The sequence below is a fragment of the Pseudopodoces humilis genome, chromosome 19, assembly GCF_049639895.1.
Source record: "Pseudopodoces humilis isolate 2021_Gansu_Grassland_sample_001 chromosome 19, ASM4963989v1, whole genome shotgun sequence".
Classification (NCBI taxonomy): Eukaryota; Metazoa; Chordata; class Aves; order Passeriformes; family Paridae; genus Pseudopodoces; species Pseudopodoces humilis.
In genome coordinates, this window is record NC_142218.1 from 7,235,329 (window position 1) to 7,261,014 (window position 25,686).

The window sequence follows — 25,686 nt, forward strand, 5'->3', positions numbered from 1 at the left end:
ACGATGCCGCCCCTCGCCCCGCGGCGGGGTCAGGGCGCGGGCGGCCATCTTGTGGCGGCGGCCCCGGCGGGTTGTTGTCGGTGAGGCCGCGCCGCGCCCCCCCCGCGGGCGGAGCAGCCCCGGCCCCATGTCCTCCTTCTCGGAGTCGGCGCTGGAGAAGAAGCTATCGGAGCTAAGCAATTCCCAGCAGAGCGTGCAGACGCTCTCGCTGTGGCTCATCCACCACCGCAAGCACGCGGGGCCCATCGTCGCCGTGTGGCACCGGGAGCTCCGCAAAGGTGCGCGGGGGGGTTTGTCCGGCGGGGCAGCCCCTGCCCTGAGGTACCGGAGAGCGCGGCCGGTTCCTCCTCGCGGAGCTCCGCGGGTCGGCGCCGGGAGAAGTTGGTGCCCCGGGAGTTTTTGGGAGCTGTTTACCTGCTGTTGTTGGTGTTTACTAAACTTTGGGGGGAATACCACGTGTGAGGGGTGGATTCCGGTGATATAGGCGGCGTTTTTGGGAAGGCAGAGGATGGAGGCGCAGCCAAGTGTGACATGAGAGTGAGAGGATGCTCAGCTCTGGGTGGGCGGTTTGGGTGTAAAACAAGAGATGTACGAATTAACTTCCCCTGGCTGTGCTCAGGGGAACTTGGAAGTGCTCTGGCTGTTTGACTCCGTTTTTAAATTTTGGGATTGGATTGATAGAACTCCCCCATTATAGAATTAGCGAGAGGAGATACGCAAAGAGAAAGTAGTTGTAGAAGTCTATAGGACTCTTTGGTGCTATCATCCGGAAACATTTTGTGCGTGTTTTTCTTGCAGATTAACAAAAGGTAATTTCCCAGATAACTTCATCCTGAAGTCAAGGGGGACTGCCAGTGCCTAATGGAAGGTGTTCCTGCCGATGGCAGGGGGTAGGAATAACGTGATCTTTAAGGTCCCTTCCAACCCAGACCATTCTGGGATTCTGTGTGGATGCTCTGTCCCCAGGTGCAGCTCTGAAAGCAGCCAGTGTCACCATTCCCCTGCGGGCTACAGCACTCTGAGCCCCTTGGAGCAGCTGGGATATTTACAGTTTATTTACGAGGTTTTGGAAGATCTGTGTTTGCCCTTTTGTGGAAATGAGCACCTTTGTTTTTTGCCTTCTGTGTGTTCGTGGTTGTTTTGCTGGGGCAAAACTCCCCAATTGTGGCCATATTGAAATAGAAACTGGTGATGTCAAAATAGGAAAAAATAGGATATATTGAAGAAATTTGATGTTTGGAGCATTGTTTGGAAAATTTTTGAGTCTCCACAATAGCTTTTTCCTACAGTTTCTCTCAGTTCTGAGTTACACTGTTTAATTCAAGTATATTTTCCTGAAGTTAATTAATAAAAAATAAACTATTTTTTGTATTAATTTGCTGGTGAGTTATACCAGCTTGTTTTAATTGTGTTTAAAATTTATTGGTTTTTCAGAGTTGAGGTGTCTTTGTGCACAAAAAACATTAAACTCATGTTTCTTGTATGAATTAATTAAAAAAGAGCAGAAGGCCACTTGAAAGCCCCTGATTTCCTTTGCTAACATGGAAATGTTTTGAACTTTGTTTTTAGACTGCAAAGCTGTAAACAACTTTGAAAGCCCTGTTAATGATTCTAGGTGAAAGAAATGTGAAATAAATGCAAACTCTCATTTTGCTTTTTGCTCTTTTCTTTTTTTTCCTCCTTTCTCAGCAAAATCGAGTAGGAAACTTACTTTCCTATATTTAGCGAATGATGTCATCCAGAACAGTAAGAGGAAAGGTCCTGAATTTACCAGGGAATTTGAATCTGTTCTTGTGGATGCATTTTCTCACGTTGCCAGGTATGTTGCTGTATTTCAGCTTTTCTCTCTTGGGATTTGCGTTCTTATTATTCAAAGCTTAATTCAGTCGGATTTTGTTTTTTAAATGTAGAGGTGCTTGTACCCTCTCTGTAGTAGAGATTGGATCCTGACTGCTTTGTGGTTGGGGAATGTTTAGTGTAAATGGGTAACTTTGTGTGTGAACCAGTCCTTCACAGCTTCACATCTTTGTTCTCTACGTGCAGCTCCTCTGGACTTTGTTTCAATTGTTACCTAAAGATCTGGCAGATCTGTTTATGGGCAGTGGAATTGAACAGTTGGGTGTGTTTATTAAAGCCATAATGAATGACTCTGCCCCATTGTCAAAAGACTTTAAAAGAAGTGATGTTTTGGGTCACTGGATTCTCACCAGCCTCCTGGTTTGAGCAGTTTCTTTGTATGTTACCTGATCAGTAATATCCTTGCTGGAGGAAGAAAGAATTTCATAGTTAAAAGGGAAGAAGTGATGCAGCCACTACCATATCAAAAACGCACCATTGTTTAGTTAAGGTTGTGTCTACATGGCATAATAAGTCCTGTTATCTCAGCTAAACAACATTAACGCTATGTTATCTGTTCTAGAGGGCTGTCTGACTGTCAGTGCATGCTCTGAGTGCATTTAAGTGCCTAATGATCCAATCAGCCTGCTTTTAATTGGAATGTTATTGGCTGAAACAACTGTTTAAAGTTAATACTCGGAGTTGTAATCTTGTGAGCTTCAGGACTTTTTATAAACTCTTACTGCAAATTCTGAATTGTAGCAAGTTTCTTCTTTCGCATCTTTCCTACCCTTACTTTGAGGTGGGAATGGTGAGGCACTTCCAGGCAATCTTTAGATCAAATAAAGGGGAAAATTTGCCACAAGTGTGTTTTGCACAGTTTGTCTCAGACAATATGAGGAAGATTCTCTCCAAATGTTCACATATTGCAATGTGTGCAGCTGCCAATTTGGAAGATGCTCTCTGAAAACATAAGGTGTGTTGATCAGCTGAACTGTAATGATTTCCTAATCTTTGAACAGAGAAGCAGATGAGGGCTGCAAGAAGCCCTTGGAACGATTGCTGAATATCTGGCAGGAAAGGAGTGTGTATGGCAGCGAGTTCATCCAGCAGCTCAAACTGTCTATGGAAGACTCCAACAGCCCCCAAACAAAAGGTGAATGCATACTGCTTGTCATGTGTGTTTTGTTTTTAAATTGGTGCATGTTTCACTGGAAGTACTGTGAGGACTTGAGCTCTGGGCTCGTTTGGTTGAGTTGTTGCCAGAGCCGATGATGGAGATTCTTCAGGACCGTGTTGAGAAGTCTGATTTTCATTAAACTATCAGTTCTGGTTTGCAGGTGTGCCATCTTGTGCCTTGGGGCTGGCAGTGAGCTTAACTGGGCATGATGTCTGGTGCTGCTTGTGCAGATACAGTGCTCCAGGGCTGCCTTTTGGGGTGAAAGCAAGGCAGTCATGCAGGGAACTGTTGTGTCCACCTCAAATCAAGTGTCCTGCTCTGCATCTCTGAGACTGCTCAGCTGGGTTATTAGAGTATCTTATTCATTTCTGTTAGTGCTTTCATTCTGATACTAATTGTTTTGTTTTCCATAATTACTGTATTTTATTATGGTGCAGCAAGGAGTTTTGAATAATTGAAGTCTGGAATATATGCCCAAGAAGCTTGTCTGGTCTCTTTTTCTTAACGCCAGATAATGTCATTTGGAGAAAATTCTAACTTTGCATAATTTAATATCATTAGAACATCACAGTTATAACCTTATTACTGCATGGGTCCTGGGAGAAACTGAGCATAAGCTTGTATTTACTGTGCTTTGATTTACTGCTTTGGCAGATCCTGCCTCTTCTGTAGCACTTGGAGGTGTTTCACTGGTAGTACTCCAGTGGAAAGAGGGGGAGCAGTGGGATGCCTAAAGTGTGGAAGGTGAGGATCATTAAAAATCAAGAGAGTTCTGGTTAAGGGAATATTTGTCCACCTTACAGCTGAAGGAGGTGGGTGCTCCATTCCTGGAAGTGCTCAAGTCCAGGTTGGATGGGGCCCTGTGCAAGCTGGTCTGGTGGCAGGTGTTCCAGCCCATGGCAGGGGGGCTGGAATGAGATGGCCTTTAAGGTCCCTTCTGTTAAGCCATTCTATGATTCTATGAAGTGTCAGTGTCTTCAAATGAGCTGGAATGACATTGCTGCTCTGGTCATGTTTTTTTCTATTCCCCACAGAATTCTGAAGGTGTGAGCGGGTTGGTTTGGTCTTATGGCTCTTATGCCGTTCTTAGGTGGTGAAAACAAGGCCTGATCGAGTTGGTATTTAATGTAGAATTAATATGAAGATATGAGCATGGATGAGAGCTGTATGTGAAGACATCTCTGGCTGTAGCTTTGTGCTTTTTCACACTCTGCTTTGGGCAGAACTGCTGGATGGGTGCTTTAGCAGCTCACACCAGTGCCCTGACCAAAGGGATTGTCCCATCTGGATGGAGACAGAGGGAGTCTGTGCTCTGAGCAGCAAAGGTGAACAGTCTCTGCATGAATTGGCTCATGTTTGGGTTCCACTTGTCTGGGTCCAGTGAATGAGGCACCTGTGTGTTATAAAAGGCCAAAATTTACACTCCTGATTACCCTTACCTGATTAACTGAGCATTTGAAACTTTAGTTTACCTGGGTGTTTCACATGTGTTTAACTTTGAATCTAAAGTCATTGATAATTGATACCATGTGTTATTTCGTGGTCATTTGGCAACTAGCTGTTGCTCAGTGTTCTTTACCTTTGCCTGAGGGTATCAACCACTTCTGCTACTGTTGTCTTCTCAACTTAAAAACATTTGTACAAAATCAAACTTCCTAAGAGTAACAGATCTTGGTCTGCGGGAAGCAGAGTAAAGGAATAGGAACCCTTCAAGAACTGCTGTGTGCACAGCTTCACTTGGCAAGAAACTTAGTTTTTGACTAGGTAATTAGAGATATGAATGTAGTATCTTTTATTTGAAGGAAAGTTCAGGCCTTTTCATGAGAGTGAATGTTACTGCCTTGTCAGTTCATGGTCAAAAAGAAATTTGAAAAATTCAGCAGAGTTATCCTGTGGGTTTTTTCCCTTGCTTTGACTGGTGTGTGTGCAAATTAGCTTCTTCATGATAAGAGCTATTTTCACCTGGTGGTTTTATGGATTTCTGAGATAAATTAGTGTTTGAGTTTCTGGTGAGTTGTAGAAGGCGTTTTTGTGGTTACTGTATTCCATTTTCAAACAGGTGAACATAAACAAGATGGAGATTAGGGTGTCCTGGTTTACAGATAGAACAGTTGTTTTAAATGTGGAAAACTATAGTCCAGAGCTCCTCCAAAGCCATTCTGGCTCTCTGGGTTTGTGGACTCCCAAGGTAGACAGACACAGCTGAGAAATAGGCAATGTCAGTGTTTGTAGATTGCTGCAAGCTGTGATGTTAAAATGTTGGAGCTCCTTGAGGGCATCTGGTGCTGTTGATGACACCTGGTGCTGTGATAACAACTATTCTTCAGCTCCAACAGGAGCAACAGGTCAGTGCAGGTAGTTGTCCGTTATTTTTCATACTGCAATGTCTTAAATTCCTGGTCTGGTGGGTGCTTCTCTCTGAGAAGGATGGCTCTGCTTGTCTTGAGAGCACCACTTAGAGTTGTGAGACTTGCCAAAATGCAGTGGAGTCCTGTATCAGCGAGGAAATAGATCTTTAAAGCTCATCTGTGAGTGTTTCAGTGGTACAGTTTGTTTCTTGTTTTGTGAGTAGCAAGGCCTTGGGTAATGCACAGCAGTTCAGTTGTCTGCACATGCTGAGTTCCTGCTGTGGAGCAGAGCTGATTTCCCTTCAGAGAGACAGAGGGGTAAGACAACCAGCCCTTTCTAAGCATTCTATTCCCTGGTTTGCCTGCTCAGTGGTGCAGCTGACTACCAGATTTTAGTCTTTTGGGTTCCTTGAGGAGATATGCATATGCATGGAAATGAGCTTTTGAATATTGATACATTGTTTTATCTCTAAATGTATTCATTAAGCTTGCATTTGCTTTCTCATTAATCTCGTTTTTATTAGAATGTTTCTTTTCACAAGCAATAGGGAAGAGAAAAACCACCCATTTCTCTCAAAGACTGGAAAAACTAGGTCTTAGAGGTTTGATGTGAAACCCTTCAGGCAATACAGCCGATACACCTGATGTGTTTTCTTTGTGTTGTCTTCGTAACAAGCAATTGAAGAAGGTCCTTGAATGTGCTGTGATGTAGGAGTGTGTCGCTCTTAACACAGAGCTGAGCTGCTCCCCGACTGCTTTCATTGTGTTTATGTTGCAAATTCTGGCACAGAAGGTCAGACCTGTATTAAAATATGGAGAAGAACAGAGAGGAGAGCAGGCAGGGAGGCTTCTGAGGGTAGCTGAACTAGAAGCACCTGGACACAGGGCTAGGTATGGTTTTGGAGCAGCTCAGCTCCAGTTGTGCTCACCCTAGGAGAGGCTGCCAACAAATATATATTGTAATGAGAATTTCAGCAAGCACAAGTTATCTACCCCAAAGAGGGGAGGGTATGGAACAGTTGGAGGGGGTGCTGGCTCATTAGAAGCCTGTTTACCTTTGAACAGGCATCAAGAGCTGAGAACAGAAAAATGAGCACCTGAACTGGGAAGATCCCTCAGGTGTCCAGTTGACAGGAAAAGCTCAGTTATCAGCTAGGCCTTTGACACCATAACATTCCTCAAACCAGGAGATGGTGTGTAGCATAAAAGTTGGTGCAGAAATACTTTTGCCCATGTCTGTGGACTCTGCAACAGCAATGTAACATTCTGGAGTGTCACTGCAAAACTGTTAGGAGAGCAGTTGTCTGTCATTTTGGTGAAATGGAGAGTGCTTTGCCCTTTGGAGGTTTTTCAGGAGTAGTTCAGTTTCTGTGAAGAGCACAGCAAAGCAGGAGAGCTGACTTCATTGGGGTTTCTCTGTCTTCTTTATGTCCATGTCAAGGTGGGCTCTTGATTTTCATGGAAGAAGCTGTCTGTATTCTACAAGGATATCTTGATTGTCTTGGATATGTATTACATTCTGATCAGTCCTGGATGTTCTCAGTGCTTGTTTTCATCTTCTCTGGCTGGATTTGACATGTTTTTCTACTAGTGTAGGCTGTGATGGTTAAATTACTCCTGGCAGGCAGATTTTCTAAGTTACTCAAGCAGGGTGTGCTTCTGTTCTCTTTCAGGGGTCCTTTTGCTCCGTATGCTCTTGGGTTTGCAAATAAGCGTAGGGGTTTTTGTCTATTTTGATGAAATTGAGATAGTATTTCTAGAATTGTCCAGTGACTGCTGCTTAGGTTTGCAGGTGCTCAGCGCACCGACTTCAGAGTGGTTCCAGTCAGATTCACTTGGCCTTGTTCAGGTGGAATATTCAATGAATTCTGAATCCTCTGTGTCAGAGTGGTGAGCAAGTGTAGTGCTGTGTCTTGTGGTAGACCAGTTGGCAACACAGCAGGAATAACTCTTCAGCAATTTGAATCCCATCTCTCAATTTAATTTCACTTGTGCAGTCGCTGCGGTCATGCATTCTTCTGTTGGTTTGCTCGTGTTTATCCTCTGTTGGTTAATTATTTTATGATAAGTACATACAAGTGATAAATACTGATGACCTGTTGTGTTGGGCTGGGTAATTTTAAATGCTCTTTTTGGCCACTTTATCATCTGCTCATCTCCTGTTCAACCCAACTCATGTTTCTCACAGACCTCAGTGGGCAGCAGCTGTTTTCCTTGTTGATCTGGTGCCTCACTGGCTTGTCAGTCAGATTGTCAAGCCCTCATATATCAATTGAATACATGAAATAGTTAACTGTCCTTTTTCTAGCCTAGGTAGCTTCGTTTTATTGAACATCAACAATTCCTTTGGTTTATGGTAACTTTTGTGTGCTGCTTTGCCTTCCATTGAGTGAGTCTATTCTCTTACAGATGTATTTGTGTCTGCCTTGGGAAGGTCATTCAGCTCTTTCCCCAGTGAGCAGGATGTAACAGCTCCTCTGATTTCTCTCCATTAGAATGAAGTTTATTCATATGTCCCACCTGACAAGGCAGGCAAAACTTTGCATTTAAGGCCAGACCTTTCTGTTTGGTTCCCCATTAGAACAGGACAGTCTGGTTTTGTTTTAAATTTAGTGATCTTGGATCTTCCTGTGAATCAAAGTATATACAGAGTCTGTTCTTGAACTCCATGATTATCTTGGCAAGACTTGATTCCATTGAATAGATGTTCTTAAGACTGTCCAAAGATTTCTTACAAATTACCCCATATCTTATTATCTTTGGTGGCAAGTCTGAAAAATGATCTACCTTCTTTTGACGGTTCTGTGGCTGGATCAAAGGCTTCATTAAGAGTTCTGACTCATTTAAATAAACTCTCTCTTCCCTTTCAAGCTAATGTTTTCCATGCTGAGGTTCATTTAACCAATGCTGTCTTGCTTTATGACATCCCTGTTTCTGAAGTGTTGCAGGTTACCTGCTTGGAGATCAGTTCATGCTTTGCCCATTACTGTTGTTGCTGCCACATCTTGGAGCTGTAGTTTCACAGAACTGTCCTGAAGCCCTTATTTTGATGAAGGAGTGGCAGGTTGAATAACCAGCAATTACTGGGTTGATTGTGGGACCACAGTGAGAATATAGTTGATGTAGAAAGATAACTTGAAATTCTTTTGTCCTTGTGTACCTTCACATCAGTGCTTCATTTCTACTGGTGGAAATCCTCACCTGTATGCTCAGTGTTAGCCAGAACATCTGAGCAGGGTTGAAATCTGTCATTTATTGACAAATAGCACATTTATTTGCCTTTCCTACTACCTTCATTGTAGGAGACAAAAACACATACAAAGTGCACACTGCTCGTGTATCCTCAGGCTGGCATGTACAGAGATACATTGGGAGGGGGAAATCAATCTTTTATTACTGTTTTGCATATGAGTGTTTGGAATATGATGCCAGCATTAAAGTCCAGCTGTGGTCATCCCCTAGAGGGTTTAATCATCAGAGTATCCATCTGGTGTAATTCTTTGAAGTAGAGATAGCTAAGGTGGGCAGATCTGGCATCCAAATGAGTTGTTTCTCTGTCTTCAGTTGCAGAGGAGAAGAAGTCTTTAAAGCGAACTTTCCAGCAAATACAAGAGGAGGAAGATGATGATTACCCTGGGAGCTACTCACCCCAAGACCCCAGTGCTGGGCCATTGCTGGTACGTGGAATGGGTTGAGCCTGGGAGGAGCTCTGGAAGCCATACAGCCAGCTCCCCTGTGTCCCAGCCACCTCCCTTGTGTCACAGCCACAAGGTGGAGCTGACAACAAGTGAAATGGGTTTAGTGGTGAGATGCAGTTTGGGGTTGAGAAGTCCGTGTGAAATGCAACAGATTCCTTTTTCCTACTGCAATAGTGTTTCACTTCTGAGCAATTCCAGATAATCTTACCCAAGGTCTGAGTAGTGCTGACAGGAAAGAGTCTCAGGACTGCTAGAAGCACAGGCCATATTTGAAAGTATTTTTAAAATCAACATGTAGCCTCTAAAACCTAAAGCTGTGAACAGTTAATACACAATTTTCTTTTGCAGACTATATCTTTCCATAAGTTGTTAAAAAGCACAACATTTGTTATGTTTGTATGGCGCTGGTAGGAAAACCAGCACTGAGGACTTCAGAGGTTCCATGTTACTGGTGTGGGAAAATATTTGGAATGAAATAGAAAATCATTGCGGCCATTTGAGGCTACAGAATGAACATATGTTAACCCAGAGTCTGTTTGAAGGGGATAAAAAATTACACCATCCATCTGGTAAACTGTAAACACTGAAAAATAAAAATAACAGTTGTCAAGGAAATAAGAGAAAATTCTGTTGTTGTTTTTACCTCCAGATGCCTTGCAGCTTATGGTTTCTCTTGATTATAAACATTGTTACTGTTGGAAATCATTTGCAGTTTGCAAGAAAGTAGTAAATATTAGGTAATGGACCTCTTTGTTTTTCAGATTAAGAAAATATTTATTTAAAATTTGTCAGTATTTTAATTAGCTTTTAAACTGTTGAACTGTAGTTTAAAAATCTGTGCTTGTGTTTATGGGCATAGTGTTCTGTTTCAAAAACCTCACCTACTTCAGGATTTTTAAAATAAAAAGGCAACATTTTATTCTTCCAGTACAGGGAGTTTCTCTGTTTAAATTTTTTTTTGCGCAAGGAAGAAATAAAACATGACAGGGAGGGTCTTCCTAGAGCTGTCCTCATCCATGTTCCTTTAAAGTTTGGATGCATTTTGAGTGAATTAATTCAAACTGACACATATTTCCTCAGTGCACTAAAGCCAGCTGAGAGATGAGCTGAGGGCACACCAAGGAGCCCAGTTTAGTTGCAGAAAGCTGTGTGCTTGCAGAGAGCTGAGGACAGCCATGGCTTTGCAAAATCAGGAGATTACAACATTTGCTTTATAGGAAGAGCTTTCATAATCATTGGAGTTTATAGTCAGTAACAAGTTACAGAATTCTAAACCTTGTCACAATGGAAATCTAATTCAGTTTTGTTTGGACAGATGGAAATCTGGTGTTGGGTGATTTTGCTCTGTCAGAATGCAGCTTTGGAACAGAACAAAAAGGTGCCTGTACACTCCAGGGAGGCAAAGAGACTGTCAGGGATGCTTGGGTGGAAGATTCCAGGTCCCAACTTGAGGCAGCACACAGGTCTGGTGGTTTTCTCAGACTGGTGTGGTCACGTTCTTCTCAGCTATATCTTAAATGATCACTTTTCTTAATTAGATGGAGAAGTTTCCCACTGAAGAGTCTTGAGAAGGATGACCCTGCTGTAATTATGCAGGTGGAGCTAAACACTGGAATAGTATAAACTCAATGAATGCTCCTTGTGTTAGGTTTAAAAATTACTTGAAGAAAAATGGTGCCTTTCAGAGGTGGGTGAGCTCCTCTGCAGTGACCACATCCCTGGGAAGAGGATGTGGTTAAGGTTACCTGGTTTTACTGTTGGCTCACTTGTAGACCGAGGATTTGATCAAAGCCCTGCAAGACCTGGAAAATGCAGCGTCAGGAGATGCGACAGTGCGGCAAAAAATTGCTTCCCTCCCTCAGGAAGTTCAAGATGTTTCATTACTGGAGAAAATTACAGGTATGAGACTGGAAGATGAATGAACATGGGTCCAAAGAATAACTTAGAAATCAAAGTGTGGGTTGTTTTTTTTTTAATAATCACAATGTAAGGTGGAGTGAATTCCTGCTTTTGTGTCCTTGCTTTGTAGTTGGTGTAGGGGTAATTAGCAGATAGCAATCCTGTGAAGTAACACTGAAGATTAAACTTACATAGCTGCTTCCATATTTTTGGCTTGGTCTGAGGCTTATGTACTTGGAGAGCATCATCAGGATTTTGCAAGAATATAAAGGAAATTTGGCCAGAGTTCTCAAGTGGATGTGTTTGCTTTTGAACACCTCAACTGTTAAGATATCTTGAAGTATTATCAGACTGTACTGAGTACACACATAGTCCTTGACTGATATATTTTTGTCTTCTACCAGACTACTGAGGACACACATACTCCTTGATTGCTGTGGGAAAGGCAAATTGCTACCCCCATTAATCTATCAGTCTTTTTTTAAATTAACTTTTGCAATTGCATTTGAAAAGTAATTTTAATAGAAGCATTTAGAGGTTGAACTGATTTGACTCTTGTTCCTGGAGGTAGTTTTAATTTAGAACTCATTATGAATTATCACTTATTTGGCTTTTCACAAAATATTCTTACAGTGTCCGACTGGACTGTGTGCAATTCTTAGATTTGAGTCAATCCATTTGAAATTATTCATATATAAGAGGAATTAATAAGTGCACACTGTGTCTAAGTGTAGAAATCGCCTGATTTATTTGCCTGAAGGTACTTCCTAACATTTTAATTAACCTGTTCATAGAGGCTTACTATTCAAAGATTTACATCCCTGCTTTCACTGACATCTCTGCAAGGATTAAATGCAGTCAGTTATGTCAGTGTCTAAAATACAGCCCACAAAGGGTGTATGTCCTATTTCCTGTATATCCCTGTGATAACAGCCCTTATTTTCCTGTCAAGCCAGAAGTATATTTATGAACAAGATGTTATTGTGCCTGCGGCCCGTGAATCGCAGCCCTTCTGTCAACAATTGGAAATTTTAAACTTTGTCCTCTAAATCACCCAACGCTTTGCACGCAGACAAAGAGGCCGCGGAGCGGCTGTCGAAGACGGTGGACGAGGCGTGTCTGCTGCTGGCCGAGTACAACGGGCGGCTGGCAGCCGAGCTGGAGGACCGGCGCCAGCTGGCACGGATGCTCATCGAGTACACCCAGAACCAGAAGGATGTGCTCACGGAGAAGGAGAAGAAGCTGGAGGTGAGTGCCCATTACCAGGCAAAATAATTGGCTCACCAAACACTCACCCTGGACTCCTAATCTATGGGTTTCTCCTGAGGGAGGTGATTCCAGGTGTTATCTTTATCTGATTCCATGTCTTACCTTTACATTTTATTCTAGGTATTAGCTTTACTTTTGGTTCTAGGTTCTAGTTGTCTTTACACTTGGAGTAAAATGGGTTAGAAAGCAGTGTCATAACTGGAGAGTGCAGATCTGTTCTGATGTTCAGTATAGGTGTTTCAATGCACCTGAAAACCCCAGAGCTCTATACTTCTTAAAGAAAATAGATTTTCCTATCACATACGTTAGTTTGTTATGATATGCCCTTTTAAAAAAAATTTGCCCCCCTTTGCCATAATTAGCTGAGCGCTTTTTATACTGCTTGAGTTTTTTAATTCCCTGATGGTTAGGTGGCCTTCACCTGCCTCCTGAGCCCCTGCTTGTTCAGGGGAAGAAGTTTAAGCCAGATCTTCTGCCCTACATCCTTTAACAGCCACCTACCCACAGCTTCTGTGTCTGTGGTGCAATATAAATGGGGCCCGTAATGAAAGACAGTAACTTGTGTTTCCTGTGCAACCCCTTTCAACAGAGAGGAGAGCAGGACCCTAAAACACCCTGAGGGTGAGCTGAGCCCCCCTTGCTCAGCCCAGCAGCATTCGAGGCTGTGCAGCCAGCTGTTTACAGCTGTTTATCCTAGACGTGCCTTCTCCATGGAAGTTCTTTCTGCAGCTCGTTTTGGGACTAGCGAGGAGTTTAATTAATGGCTGTGGTTGTATGTCACTCTGCCATCTGCTAAACTGCCCCTTGGCGGCACATTAAGGGCTTCTCTGCACGGTGCTGGTGATGAGCAGCTGCTGCAGGGTGGGATGGGAGGGGATGTGGAGGACAAAATCTCCTGGAAGGAGACTGAGCTGCAGCATTTGCAGACTCTGTTTACTCTCGTGGCAAACCTCGTCCTCTGACGAGGCAACATTGTTCTCAGATAAAATTAATTTTGAGTGTTTTCTTTGCCTGTGTTTATATTGGAGTTTCTCAATGCCTTGTGACTGAATTTCTTCAAGCATAGCATCAGTCTTATGACTGAGTCAGAAAAAACACTTTTGGACATGGATACAGATGATGCCATGAAACCAAATCTTGTTTGGCAGCTGATTTATTTTCTGTGGAAGTCTTGGGTCAGGTTTTGGGTTTTTTTCTTGCTTAAAGAAAGACACCCATGTGTTTGTAAAAAAATACATAAATTATAGACATACTGCTGTTTGCAGTAAATAGGTAGCAAAATGCTGCACAATAATATTTTAAAAGGCCCAGAACAATTCATAATTTTGAGTCAGTTTGAGACTGTGAAACTGAGAAATCCATGATGACAACACGGAATTAAAATTTCTAATGCATTACCTGAAATGTTGTGACAGTTGTGGAGGTTTTTTGTTTGGAAAATATCCTTTTGGTAAAGAATGTTACTTGAAAATTGTAACTTTGGCAGAGGCAGAAGTGTAACCCTGAAAATTGTTTTGCTGGCTGAGTTGCTTTGTTAATTGTAGTAATCCTGCTGATGGGAATGGGACAGGCTGCCTGCTCACTGTTATGTGTAAACACAGTTCTTCGCTGCATTAAAAGATAAAGAATGATCCTATTTAAATATTAGGCTCTTATTAAATATCTGTTTAGGTTGGCATCTTTGTCATTCTGCCAGTCAAGGTGGCCTCAGTGCTGTAGCAGTCTAAGCAGAGTTGCAGGAAATACCACTCCAACAGTGAACATGAGGCACAATTGATATTCGTGTCAGCTCTCAAACCTCAGTGAGGGATGTTGCCTGATTACAGCGTTCCATTGTTCTGCCCTTGTAGAGGGTTAATAAACAGTGGAAGATGCTGGTTACAGATAAGGCAGGCCAGATCTGCTTATCAGTTTTGTTTGAGTCTTTGATGTTCTCACAGTATTGATAAGCCTGGATTTTTCTTTGTAGTGCTAATAAGCATTTTACTAGAAGGATCTGAAACCTTTAGCAATTAAAAATGTATTAAAAAACCAAAACATTTACTCAGGCAAGGTCTGAAATGAGAAAATAACTTAAAACAATCTAGTTTTACATATCTACTCATTGTAGGCTTTGCTCTCTTGAGGTATCTTTTCCAGAATCTTTGGTACTTTGAGTTTTTCCTCTTGCGCTTAAAGTTTCCTAACTTAGATGAGAGGGTGTGTTTGGACAGAAGATGGATTCTGTCATCCTTGTCTAGCCGAGGCTGTTGGTTGGGGAGAGGGGCTTCTGATAGAAATAAGTCAGAGCTATATTTTAAGAGATGGAAATAACTAATTTGGAAATGACTCTGGATTTTTTTGTATTTTATTTACTCATAAATTCTTTTACTGTGGGAGCAATGAATGTAGCTAATCTATGTCTTTTTGAAAAGCAGCTTTTGTGGTCTAAAGAGCTGCAGTTGTTTACTAATCCTGTTAATGCTGTCCCTCATGAAACAGCAACTTGTCAAAACAGTCATAAACTCAGTGTGCTTGTGTCTAATGCTCAGAATACTCTGCATGTCAAACCCCTGTGAAACATCTCTTGTCATCAGTGGCAGTAAGGCTGTTTAAGTGAGGGACACTGCTGAGGAGCATGGCTTTGGAAAGGAATTACACATCAGCATGGATACAGCTGGCATGAGTAAGGATTGAAGCAGTGAGGGGCAAAGAAGCACTGGTGATTTGAAGGGAGAAAGCTGCAACAGAGCCTGAAGATCATAGCATATGGTCAAATTGTGGTTTTGGGGTAGCAATGGGAAAAATCAAAGTGTAATAATTATGATTCCTTTATTCTGGGAGTGTTATTGTGGTATTTTGATTGTAGTCTAAGAGCACGTAAGAAAGTAGATTGTCTTTAATTCTATCAGTCACTAAAATCAGCAGAAAATCAGCAAACTGATATTAAAGGGCCTATAAGAAGACATATATTTTCAAAGGTATGTATTCCTCATGTTAACTTCCTGAAGGGTATGGGGGATACAGTCATTCAACAGCTGAACACTGAGTTTCTATTAAAATGGTGCTTCATCTTGCTCAGCAATTGTCGGCTTGATACTGCAGCTGCTGTTTGATCTTCCATGGCTGGGATAGATCAGAGGTGGCCTGGACATTAACAATAGCAGATGACAGGAAATAAAATACACTTTCAGACAAGTGTAAAACCAGGAGCTGTTGTTTCTGTAAGAATGAGATGTGTCCTTGTATCTCACAGCAGTATTGAACTTCCAATGGAAAATTTCCGAGATGTGTTATTTTTGGCCATTGCTGCCCCATTACAATTACTGAGCACAATCAGCTGGGGAGGTTTTTTGTCCTCCAGCACCTGAGCCTGCAGCACTTCAAGGAGAATTGTCTTTTGAAGTCAGAGCACTCTTCTGGAACGCATGGCAGGCAAAGAGAAAAAATCCAGGGAATAAGTTTGTGCAAAATGGAAATGTAGTGGGGAGAACATCCCATGTTGGTGTATGAGGCACTGTAAAATGAAATCAGATAAACAGATGAGACTGGAAGAAAAAGTAGTGGAAGGAAATGGCAAATTGTGTAGAAGCTTCATGGGTACCTGAAATAATTAGTGACAGTAGGAGACCTAGAGTGAGTGGAGGAAGGGTTGTTTTAATCTGATGGGGAGAAGAGGCAGAAAAAATAGGGAGAAGATTGTGCATTCAGAATTTTTGGTTTGACGTGCAGTCAGTGAAGGCAATTCTTCCACATACCTTCTTTGTGTGTGTGTGTTGGTGAAAGGTGACATGAGGAACACTGTAGCATAGACAGTGTGTGTGGAGCAGTGTATGTGCTCAAATAAGTGTGTGTTTAAATGTCTGCAGCTATAAATCTGAAAAACATACTGTATTTAAGATCCAGTTCAGAGGAAATATTCTGACTCTTGGCTGCAGCTGAAAAATTGTCACTTAGAGTCCTGCTGAGAGCTCTGGGGGTTTTTAGATGTTTGTGGGTTTTAATATTCATGGTTTCAAGGCACCTTTAATAAGGTGTTAATGCCGTGCCCACAAAAATTTGCAAACCCTCTTTGATAATGCACCTCTGAGGGATGAAGTGCATTCTCACTTGAGGTTTTCTGGACTGCCTGGCACTACACATTTTCTTGAAATACAATTTAGTTCAGTGGGTTAATAGGCAATTTATTGCTGTGCTGCTTCCACTGCCTGGGTCTCTGTAGTGTGTCACTGTTGGCACGGCTTTGTGGCTGCTGCTTCCCTCAGACAGGAATTCTTGGGTTGTGTGGTATATTCATTTCAGTGGTTTAGACAGTGAAATAGGAGGTTAAGTTTTAGGATTCCTGCCAGGAAACAAAATTATCAGTATTTGTGTCAAAGAAGCAGGAGCAGCTGTGGGGAGCAGCAGCAGAGTGGGGTCAGCTCTGCGACCCTGGCAGGGAGATCCTGAGCTTGGAGCGCCCAGACAGTGCCAGACCTGGGTCTATAGGACCAAACTGGTGACTAATGGGGCACCAGTCCTGCCAGCTGTGAGCCACTGGTGCCTCTGGGTGTGGGGCAAGAGCCCAGGGTGCTCTGTAGGGATGTGAGCTGACAACTGCAGGGAACAGGGGTCTGTTGGGCCGTGTATGGCTCGAGGCAGCAGCTGTGTTTCTTTGCACAATGCAGTTGCAGTTCCTTCACTTTGTAGGTGCTTGTAGTTGTTTATAATTACAGTAGTGCTGCAAGTAGACCAATACTAAACAATAAAGGCAAATAAAAATAATTCAATATTAACATACAATGTTTTTTTGCAGTTCACTGAAGTGAACGAGTGTATGACCACTCTCTTGCTTAGCTAGAAAAGTCACTAAGATGCTTGGAGAGGTGAATATCTAGCTGTTGGCTTGTGCCTTGGATGTGGGTTTTTGTGGTGAGCATCAAATGCACCCCCCTCAATGTTTATTTCTCGAAGGGCATTTGGCAAATGAAATTATGATTTGTGTCTGTGATACTGTGGCAGCAGCCTGGGCTTTTTCTGAGAGCTTTTGAACACTGCAGAGGTTGATGCATTCCCAGCAGCTGGAGAAATGCTCTGTGAAGGCCTCTACTGCTGCCTCTTTGGTTGTCCTAAACAAAGAGGAGAGCAAGGAAACGAGTTACAGTTTGAGAGGGTGTAATTCTGCCATGAGCAGAAACACCATCCCTGCTGAAGTGTGATGAATGATGCTGCAGGAGAAAGAAGCCTTGTCAAATTTAAAAGAGCAAGTCTGAACAAATTTAAGGTCTGAAAATGAACTGAAGACTCTGTAAGGAAATACATCATTCAAGCTCTGATTCCTGGACTGCGTCTTTCAGATAAAACGTCAGATTTGCTGGTTTAGTGCTGCTGCAGAATGAGGAAACCTGGCTTCACCCTGGCATTTGGTTTCGCTTTTCTTTTGAGGAGGGTTCTGATGTGATGAGCTTGTGGAATGGCAGAATTTTTTCTTTCTGTTCTTTTTCTAGTGACTGTTTAAAAGTACTTTACATAGGTTAAGTGGCAAGGAGTAGAAGCTAAGGAATACCTAATCAACCTGCTGCAGGAGTGCGGTGTATTTAATGTTTTTAAAGAGAGGTTTTACCTGAACGTATAATCACATGGCTGTCACACTTCACTACATACTCTCCAAATTTCTGCTGAGCCTCTGATGCATTTTTCCCCTGGCTTGTGGTTGTCTTCTTTCCTACAGCTGCCTCAAGCTGCATCATATCAAAACTGTGCCTGACCGGCTGCTCTTCCTATTCACTTTCCAAATTCTCATTAGTGCTTAGCTGGGTGTTTTTTCAGTAGATGCAATTGCTGTGATGACTTACAGCATGTTCCTGCTTGACCCTGAGCAGGAGAGGATGTGTCCAGTGCACACTCTGAGCCAAAATAAGCTGAAATCTGTGCTGTGGAACGTGACAAGGTGAACCAGGCCACACAGCACTGCTCAGGATGAATTTCCCGTCATGTTGATTACAGTCAGTTCTATAATGTTCAGGCATGGCTGCTTTGGAATGAAACGTTCTGTCAGCTTCATTCAGCGGTGGTTAATTCTGATTTTGCATTTGTTTCAAGGATTGAGTATCTAATTCTCTTGGCCACTGAGGATGTAGAACGCCACGCACTGAAAGGAAATGTTGATTAGCAAAAGCATCCGTGTGGCACAGTGCCAGTTTTTTCCTCGTTCTGAAACTCCTGCTTATAGCACAGATCTCATTATTTTGTCTAAAAAAAAGCAAATAGCATCCAAATACTATTAATCTTAATATAAGCCTACTGAGCAGTGAGACAATTAGCTCAACACAGAGTATAAACAAAGGCCTTGGAAAGTAGCAGCTTCCTTTAACTCGACTTTGTGTTGTTCAGTTTTATGGAATGGAAGGACCTTGTGGAAAAATCTGCAAGGTGCAGTTTCCAGGCATGTCATGGGCTACATGAAAAACATGGTTTCCCATAAAACCTGCTTCCAGAGTCCTGTGTTGCAGGATATGGCCAGAACTTGTGGAAAAAGCAAAGCTCTCAAGCTGGAAGGGGGTTCCATGTCTCTACTGCTGTGTATTCTTGCAGGGAGCAGCCAGCATTCCCTGCCCCAGCTCTGGCTCATGGTCTCTCCATTCCTTGGCAGCTCTGTCAGGAGTCAGCACAGTATCTCGGGCCCAGAGGGATGGAGAGGGTTTAAGCATGGAGCAGACAGTTTTCTACCATGCTCTGTGATGTGTATCCAATCTGTTCAGTAAGTATTCATCTATTCTAGGAAATCTTAGTTTCTGGATTACTCCCTTAGTTTCCATTCCTGAATTCAGTGATGTTTCTCTGAGCCAATTTTTAGTGGTCTGGGGGCTGTTGCTGCCTTTTCCATGTGAGAAATTTTTCTCTCTTACTTTTTCAGTTTGTTTTTTAACAGGTAGGATTTAGGCCTTCAGTATTGACTAGGTAATGCTTGCATTTACTTATTAGTAAGGTGAAGTTACTTAGAATTGAAGGGAATATGGTTCTCAAGATGACTTGATGTTTATTTTTGGTCATCATATACATACAAAATTCTCTCTCCAAACTGGGAGGATATTTCTGATAACTCAGTGTTCCATGTAGCCCTCAATGTAGAGTATCCCTGAAAATAAGGACATGCTAAGAGCAATACTTTCCTAAACACTTGAAGCTGTTAACTGTGAATCTGGAAGCAGGTTAGTGCTTTCAATATGCAGAGAAATTGCTCCTAGGTCTGTGTGTTTGCCAACAGCAGAGTGGTTTGGACACATCTTGTTGGTTCTTCATTTGTCAGTGTGTTTTATGAGAACTGGGCTGTCAGGAAAGGCATTGGCAAGGTTCAGCCTCCCCTAAGTAGCTCTACTGGGGAAGGAATGTTGTTTGCATCTAATATAACTCTAATGGTCATGCAAATCATCTTCAGCTCAAAAGCCATCGCATTCCAGTCCTGACTGTCCATGAGAAGTGGTGGATCCTGGTCACCTCGCCAGTTTTGCCCTGAAAATGGGTATTAGGACATTATTATTAAAGGACATTAGTCTTTCTATGGAGGTTGTACCTGCTTTTACATAATTGTTTTATGCAGGTCCATAATTGGATCCATAAATCCAGAATTGTTTTGTGTGGATCTTGGCAATTCAAGCCATATTTGAGGTATTTTCTTGGCTTATGCCTGGAATTTGCATCTTCTTTTCATTTTTACTGCCCATTTATCAGACCTGGAGGACTTGCCAGCTGCCTTGCCCTTCTTTTTTTTTTGGTCCTATCTTTAGTGGGAATTACTACAGAAAAAAGAAACACCTGCTGATACTCACTCTTGACAGTTTGGCATTCTTGGGAAGGAAGTGCTGCTCATTCTTTCCTGGCTTGATATCCATCACTCCCTGACAGTGGTCTGAATTATGGATTTTAAAGTATTTTTAAGATGGTCTTCTGTGGATCTCCAAGTCCAGCCTCTTCCACCTTCTCTCTGACAGCATTTGGAGTATAAGAGCTCAATAGATGTTCCTGCTGTCTCTGCCATGTGTGCAGGAGCTGGTGTGCTGCTGTCTCCTGCCCCCAGCACTGGGGATGTCCCAGCTGAGCACTCTGGGCACTCTCTCTCCTTTTTCCCAGGGTTGGCTCCTATGTTCTTTTTGAGAAGAATCCCAGGTGTTGGAATGCTGTGCCTCCATGGCATCCCTTTTTATCTGCTGCTGCTCTCTTTTAATGCTAAAGAATCTGGGGGGTTTGTTTTTGTTCTCTGTCTTCATCTCATGACTTTCTCCACTTGTTTCTCTCTTTAGGAATTCCTGAAAGAGTGTGATTAGGGATGTGGGTGCATTCTTTTTTCGGTCCTGATTCTCTGCCTTTCATTAAAACAAGACAAATCCTCACAAAATTAGTGTGTGCAACTTGAGGTGTTTTGGATTTTTTTGGTTACTGTTCTCTAGGCATGAAACAGCACCCTGCAGTTCATGGAGCTGGGAGGGGTTTGTTTGGACTAGATTATTTCACTGTATATCCTGTGTATGTTAACAGAAGTGTTTGGTTATATTAACTCACTCAGCCTCATAAAGGATTTAAGTTTGAATTAGGCTGTTAGAAGACATTCCTGCTTGGTGCTGGCAGGAAATTTATGGGATACACTTACATAGCCATTGCAGGGTTATCGGGAGTTGTTGTGATTGACGGCTGCTCTCACTGTTCTAATTCCAAATAATGAAACACAGAGAGTGTAAACTCCTTGCTTGTAACCCCACAGGAACTGCTGTGCTTTGATGTTTGGAGAAGGTGAAGAGAATTTCCATCACTGAGAAGGTTAGAAAGTCTGGATTAAAGTTGTAAACTCTTCAGAAAGATGTTTTGATTAAACATATGCCTAGTTTCATTTGATCTTCAGAGATATAAACTTCTGTTCTCTTTGCCAAGTAATTAAGAAATGAAAAGTAAATTGATATTCTAGTTGGCTGTGTGGCAGTCTGTTCTGTGTATGGTTTTTTATCTTAAGTTCATTGTTTCTTGCATCCTGGAGGTGCCATGAAAAGTAGGCCACATGTAGTTGAGTAAAGACTGGCACACTCCAGGAAAAATTACATGCTACTGCAGTTTTATTCCTTCAATTGCTGTCTTCTGTGACTGTTATGTGAATGTATAAAATCACAAAACTTTGAAAATTGCATAAGTAGTCTTTAATTAATTTTCTGTATTGGATAACTTGGATGTGTACTAGGCTGTTCTTAAGTGGCCTCTCACCAGAACTGAGCAAGGTACAGTTCATTCTTTCTTCCATTTTCAGGGTCCAAACTCTTCTCTTTTTCATTATGAACACAAGTCACTGGTGTCTCTGAGACATGGGGGAATTTCTGCACATGAGAGATTTCTTACTGCACTTTTACTACTCAGTCCAGACCTCATTTGTGGAAAAACCACTTGCAAGTTTCCTCTTTGGAGATTTTTAGCTTGCTCTTTTTTCCCCTCTGTAATAAAATCCTGTAGGTGTTAGTGTCTGTATCCAGTGTGGATGTGCTTTTCCCTGGTTTACATTCAGTGGTCCTACACGTGTTTCCATGGTGTCCCCGCTGTGCCAGTCTCAGGGCACAGCTGCTGGGGTTGTGATGTGAGCTCATAAAGGAGGTCCTGCTTGACAATCAAAACTTGGGTTTGATTTAATGACTTGAAAGGGGGAAATTGGATTAATTAAGTGTTCAAAATTGATCAAGTTTGAAAGCAATGAGCATTTTGTCAGCATAGTAATACCTGTGGTGTGCCTCAGCCTGTGGCTTCTGCCAGTGGAGGGGTGTCAGAGGAACATTCTGGCAGCAGCTGGGAGTCAGTATTTGGGGAAGAACACAAGGATAAAGCAACTCTGCACTGACACTTTTCTCAAATGCTCTATCAGGCCCCAGTGTGTGCTGGTTTGGGGATATTTTACATGTAAAATTAGTAAGGCAGGGCAGGGTTGTTAGTTTAGGCATGCCAGAGCCTGTGGGCAGGCTGTGGATTTGGGGCAGATGGCAGGGTCTGCAGTCATGCCAGCAGTTGCTCAGAGCACCAGGGCCTGGCCACCTTCTGTGAGTCCTCACCTGGAAGTTACTCCTGGCTTAACTAACAGCACTGTTAATTAACCTGTGCTTAATCTTTGTTCTCTTGTCTTTCCCTCAGGAATATAAACAAAAGCTTGCTCGGGTAACCCAAGTGCGCAAGGAGCTGAAATCTCACATCCAGAGCCTTCCAGACCTGTCACTGCTGCCCAATGTCACAGGAGGTCTGGCACCTCTGCCATCTGCTGGGGACCTGTTTTCAACAGACTAGAACAAACCGTGTGCCCCAGTTTTCATTATGACCAGCAGAAGTAAGAAGACTCTGGTGTTGGCTGGAAGTCCAGTCTTCCAAGATCTGCAGTAGGAAGGAACTTGAAGACCCTGCTTTGAACCTCTTGGCTGCTCGTACTCGCCCTCTCTGTGTACACTGGCTCACTTGAGGGGAGGAAGAGGAGTGAGTTTTGTGAGCTCTAAAGGGAGCAGGGGCGGTTTGTTTAGGCAAACTTCTCTCATCTTTTCCCGTATTCTTTAGTTGCTGTTTGCTCTTAGCACTTGTTACCCCCACAAAGATCATGAATCATGTACACACATACCTGGGAAGCTTCCAGAGGAAGGTTGGCCATGCAGCATCTTTCCTCTGTACAAATATTGTATTATTTCTGAATAGGTCTCATCTGTTTTAGTTGGGTTTCTGAGCCCCATCTCTGGGAGCAGTGGAATGGCTCCTGGGCCTCGTAGGGATGTGTGTGCATGCGAGTCCTGAGCCACGGTGGCATCAGGGGAAGGCATCTGCTCAACAATGGTACAGGGAAAGATTTTTCCTAAACCTGCAGCTCCTCATAATGCTGTGGCCTGATGCGAAGGTAGTTCCCATTTGGCATGGATGTAAATTGAAGTTACAGGCAATAAAAATAAACAGCTTTTCTTTGTGAATTAGAGGTAGGACTCATAAGTTACACTGTGCTGAGCAAAGCAGAACTGGATGTTACCTAAGTGGGAGTGGAAGTAAATTTTGTTCTAGCTACCTTAGATTTATACCACATTTTTCCTCTTCATTATATCAAATTAGATGGTGATGGAAGCTTTGAATTAATGACCTGAGAGGCTGGAATGGTGTGTGGCAGTTGCTGGTGTCCCTGTGACAGGCACTGTTAGGTCTGCTCTCAGGATGGTTACATTGAAAATACAATGATATAAACTCTCTCCATAGCTTTAGTGAAGTTGTCTGATGCACAGAAGTTAAATGTGGTATAAATATTTATTTATATAGAAAATAGGCCCATATATATGCATATATCCTGTATGCACATGTACCCTGTCCATGCATGTAGATATTAGAAGGATGTACTTAATTTTGTGTCACAGATTGTGAGTTGATTTTTATAATCAGGAAAAGTGTAAAAAACAAAAAAGGTAAATTTAAAAAGCTCTTAATTCCATTATGTTGCTGGCTAGTGTTTTAGCTGCCAGGGGTGTAGTTACATTTCAGTTTGTGTGTTAGGTGTGACAAGCTGGACTCTGATCACTGAACCATTCCAATCTGGATACAATTCTGTTTAAATTTAGCACCTCTCACTGTAAAACAGGTTCTGTTTCTGGAGACACTTGATCTGGTAACACAGGTTTTGTAAGACAGAGGCTGAAGTGAGCTGAGATGCTCTCTGTGCCTCCCTGTGGTCTTGATCTGGTGTCAAAGCCAGGAGAAGAAAAGGCAGAAATGCAAAGCTCGTTCTGCTCCACATTAATTTATTTTGCAGGCTGTTCAGTAGCCCGGTCAGCATTCAGTTACAGCAAACAACGACACAACATCTTTTGATCATTCAGTTGTTCAGAAGCTCACATCCTTTTCCTACTGACACTTCCTTTTGTCCTTTTTTAACGCTCCTTGCACCCTCACTGCCCAGCCAACAGATGTTTTTTTCTCTTTAGTTTACAGGAATTTTTCCAGTGGCAGAACTATGCGTTCCCTGAGTCACTTTGACTGTGCAGCCTTTTATGGTCCAGACTTTAGAGTAAGCACTATACATTCTCTCTGCTTTTGCCAAAAATAAAAAACAAAAGAAAAAAAATAAAATAAAAAATCCCAAACCACCAAACTTCAAGAACCCAAACCAAAAGACTCTTTTCCATCCTGATTCAGCTCACAGAGTTACTCCAAGGCTGTTAAACCAAGTATTTTGAGCATTGATTGAATGTGTATCCATTATAGGACAAAAACTGTCAAAAACTGATGTAGACAAATGTGTTGGCATCTCACATTTTGTTTGTGTTTTGGGCAGATCTGTGAGAGAGTTGTCTCTCTGTTTTTTTATTTTTTAATTGAAATGTTTTGATTTTTTTTCTGAATATATGCGTGTGTTTTATTTTGCTTAATTTAAATGAAGTCTTGTGGGTTTTAATTTTATTTGTTTTACTTTTTGGGCAAAGGGCATCTGGTGAACTAGGTGACATTTTCTGAAGGTTAAACAGATTTCCCCACAGTGTGTCTTTTTTAACAAAAGCTTAAATCTGTATATTAATTGACTTAGGAATTAATTTAGACATATAGGCTGCCATTTGACAGCAGTATATTCTGAAATGTCTCATAGATATCTATTTTTGAATAAAGAGGGTGTCATTGAACAGTAGTGTCCTTACTTCTTTCCTCAATGCTCTGGCACCCTGTGGGTTTTGTTTGGGATTTTTACCCTTCTAAAGCCCAGGCAGTGACTTGGGGAGATCCTTGTGTCAGTTTTCCATGCAGAGTGGAAAATGTGGCATTTCTGTAGGACATGTCAGTTGTTACTCCGGGGAAAAATACAAATAAAAGCCAAACCTGGAATGGGAGGAAGGTGCCTCCCTGCATGAGCACCAGGAGCTGCTGTTCCAGCAGGGTCAGTGTGATTGAAGCCTCTCAGCTTTGGGGGTCTTCTCATTGCCCTGGGAGTTAATTTGGGAGGTTTTGGGGAGGCTTAGGGGTTCTTCAATTAACCAGTCTGCAGCAGCCTCTGTGGGCAAACACTGATTGTTTCATATGCCCTGGAGAGTATCTGCAAAGCGGATTATGTTTTATACTGATTTACAAATCTTCCCTTAAAGGGACTATATTTAGCACTGCTTTCACAAAGCCTTGCAGAGGCTGGGCAGTGTTGTGGGAGAAGGAGGGAACTGGTGTGGTTCTTCCTAGTAAAAACCACCTTTGTGTGGTGTTGCAGGAACTAAGGTGGAGTTTTCAAAGACATAAATGTGACAAGGTACTGGCTGTCCTTCCTTGCCTTTACAAATCGGGTTTTTGTTGTTTTTTTAAGAGCTGGAACAAACACCTCTAAAAATATTTGATTGTTAGAGAGCTGCCTTTGCAGTTCAGTACCTCAGTGCACTGTGTGCATTCCCTACTGTGTAACCAAGGAATGGTGGTTTATGCACCTGTACACGGTGAGGAGCTCAGTGCTGACTAACTACCAGGTTAACTGTGAGATCCC

At 42.3% G+C, this 25,686-nt stretch overlaps 1 protein-coding gene across 2 annotated transcripts; it reads left to right on the plus strand.

Annotated features, from left to right (window-relative positions):
- The first annotated feature begins 33 nt into the window (after positions 1 to 33).
- On the plus strand, positions 34 to 24,847 carry RPRD1B (regulation of nuclear pre-mRNA domain containing 1B). 2 transcript variants are annotated; one of them, XM_088064770.1, is made up of 8 exons: positions 34 to 278; positions 1,690 to 1,819; positions 2,859 to 2,992; positions 8,929 to 9,041; positions 10,835 to 10,961; positions 12,034 to 12,209; positions 20,947 to 21,002; positions 22,347 to 22,468. In XM_088064770.1, the coding sequence occupies exons 1-7, from the start codon at positions 128 to 130 to the stop codon at positions 20,977 to 20,979; spliced, it is 864 nt and encodes a 287-aa protein (XP_087920896.1). In that variant the 5' UTR covers positions 34 to 127; the 3' UTR covers positions 20,980 to 21,002; positions 22,347 to 22,468. The 2 variants fall into 2 exon arrangements, with proteins under 2 accessions (XP_087920896.1, XP_005524773.1); XM_005524716.2 differs by lacking the exon at positions 20,947 to 21,002 and having other exon boundaries at positions 37 to 278; positions 22,347 to 24,847.
- The last annotated feature ends 839 nt before the right edge of the window (positions 24,848 to 25,686 follow it).

Coding starts and splice junctions, on each gene's coding strand:
- RPRD1B (XM_005524716.2), top strand. CDS start 128: ATGTCCTCCTTCTCGGAGTCGGCGCTGGAGAAGAAGCTATCGGAGCTA. Junction 1,820..2,858: donor GCATTTTCTCACGTTGCCAG/GTATGTTGCTGT, acceptor ATCTTTGAACAG/AGAAGCAGATGAGGGCTGCA. Junction 10,962..12,033: donor ATTACTGGAGAAAATTACAG/GTATGAGACTGG, acceptor CTTTGCACGCAG/ACAAAGAGGCCGCGGAGCGG.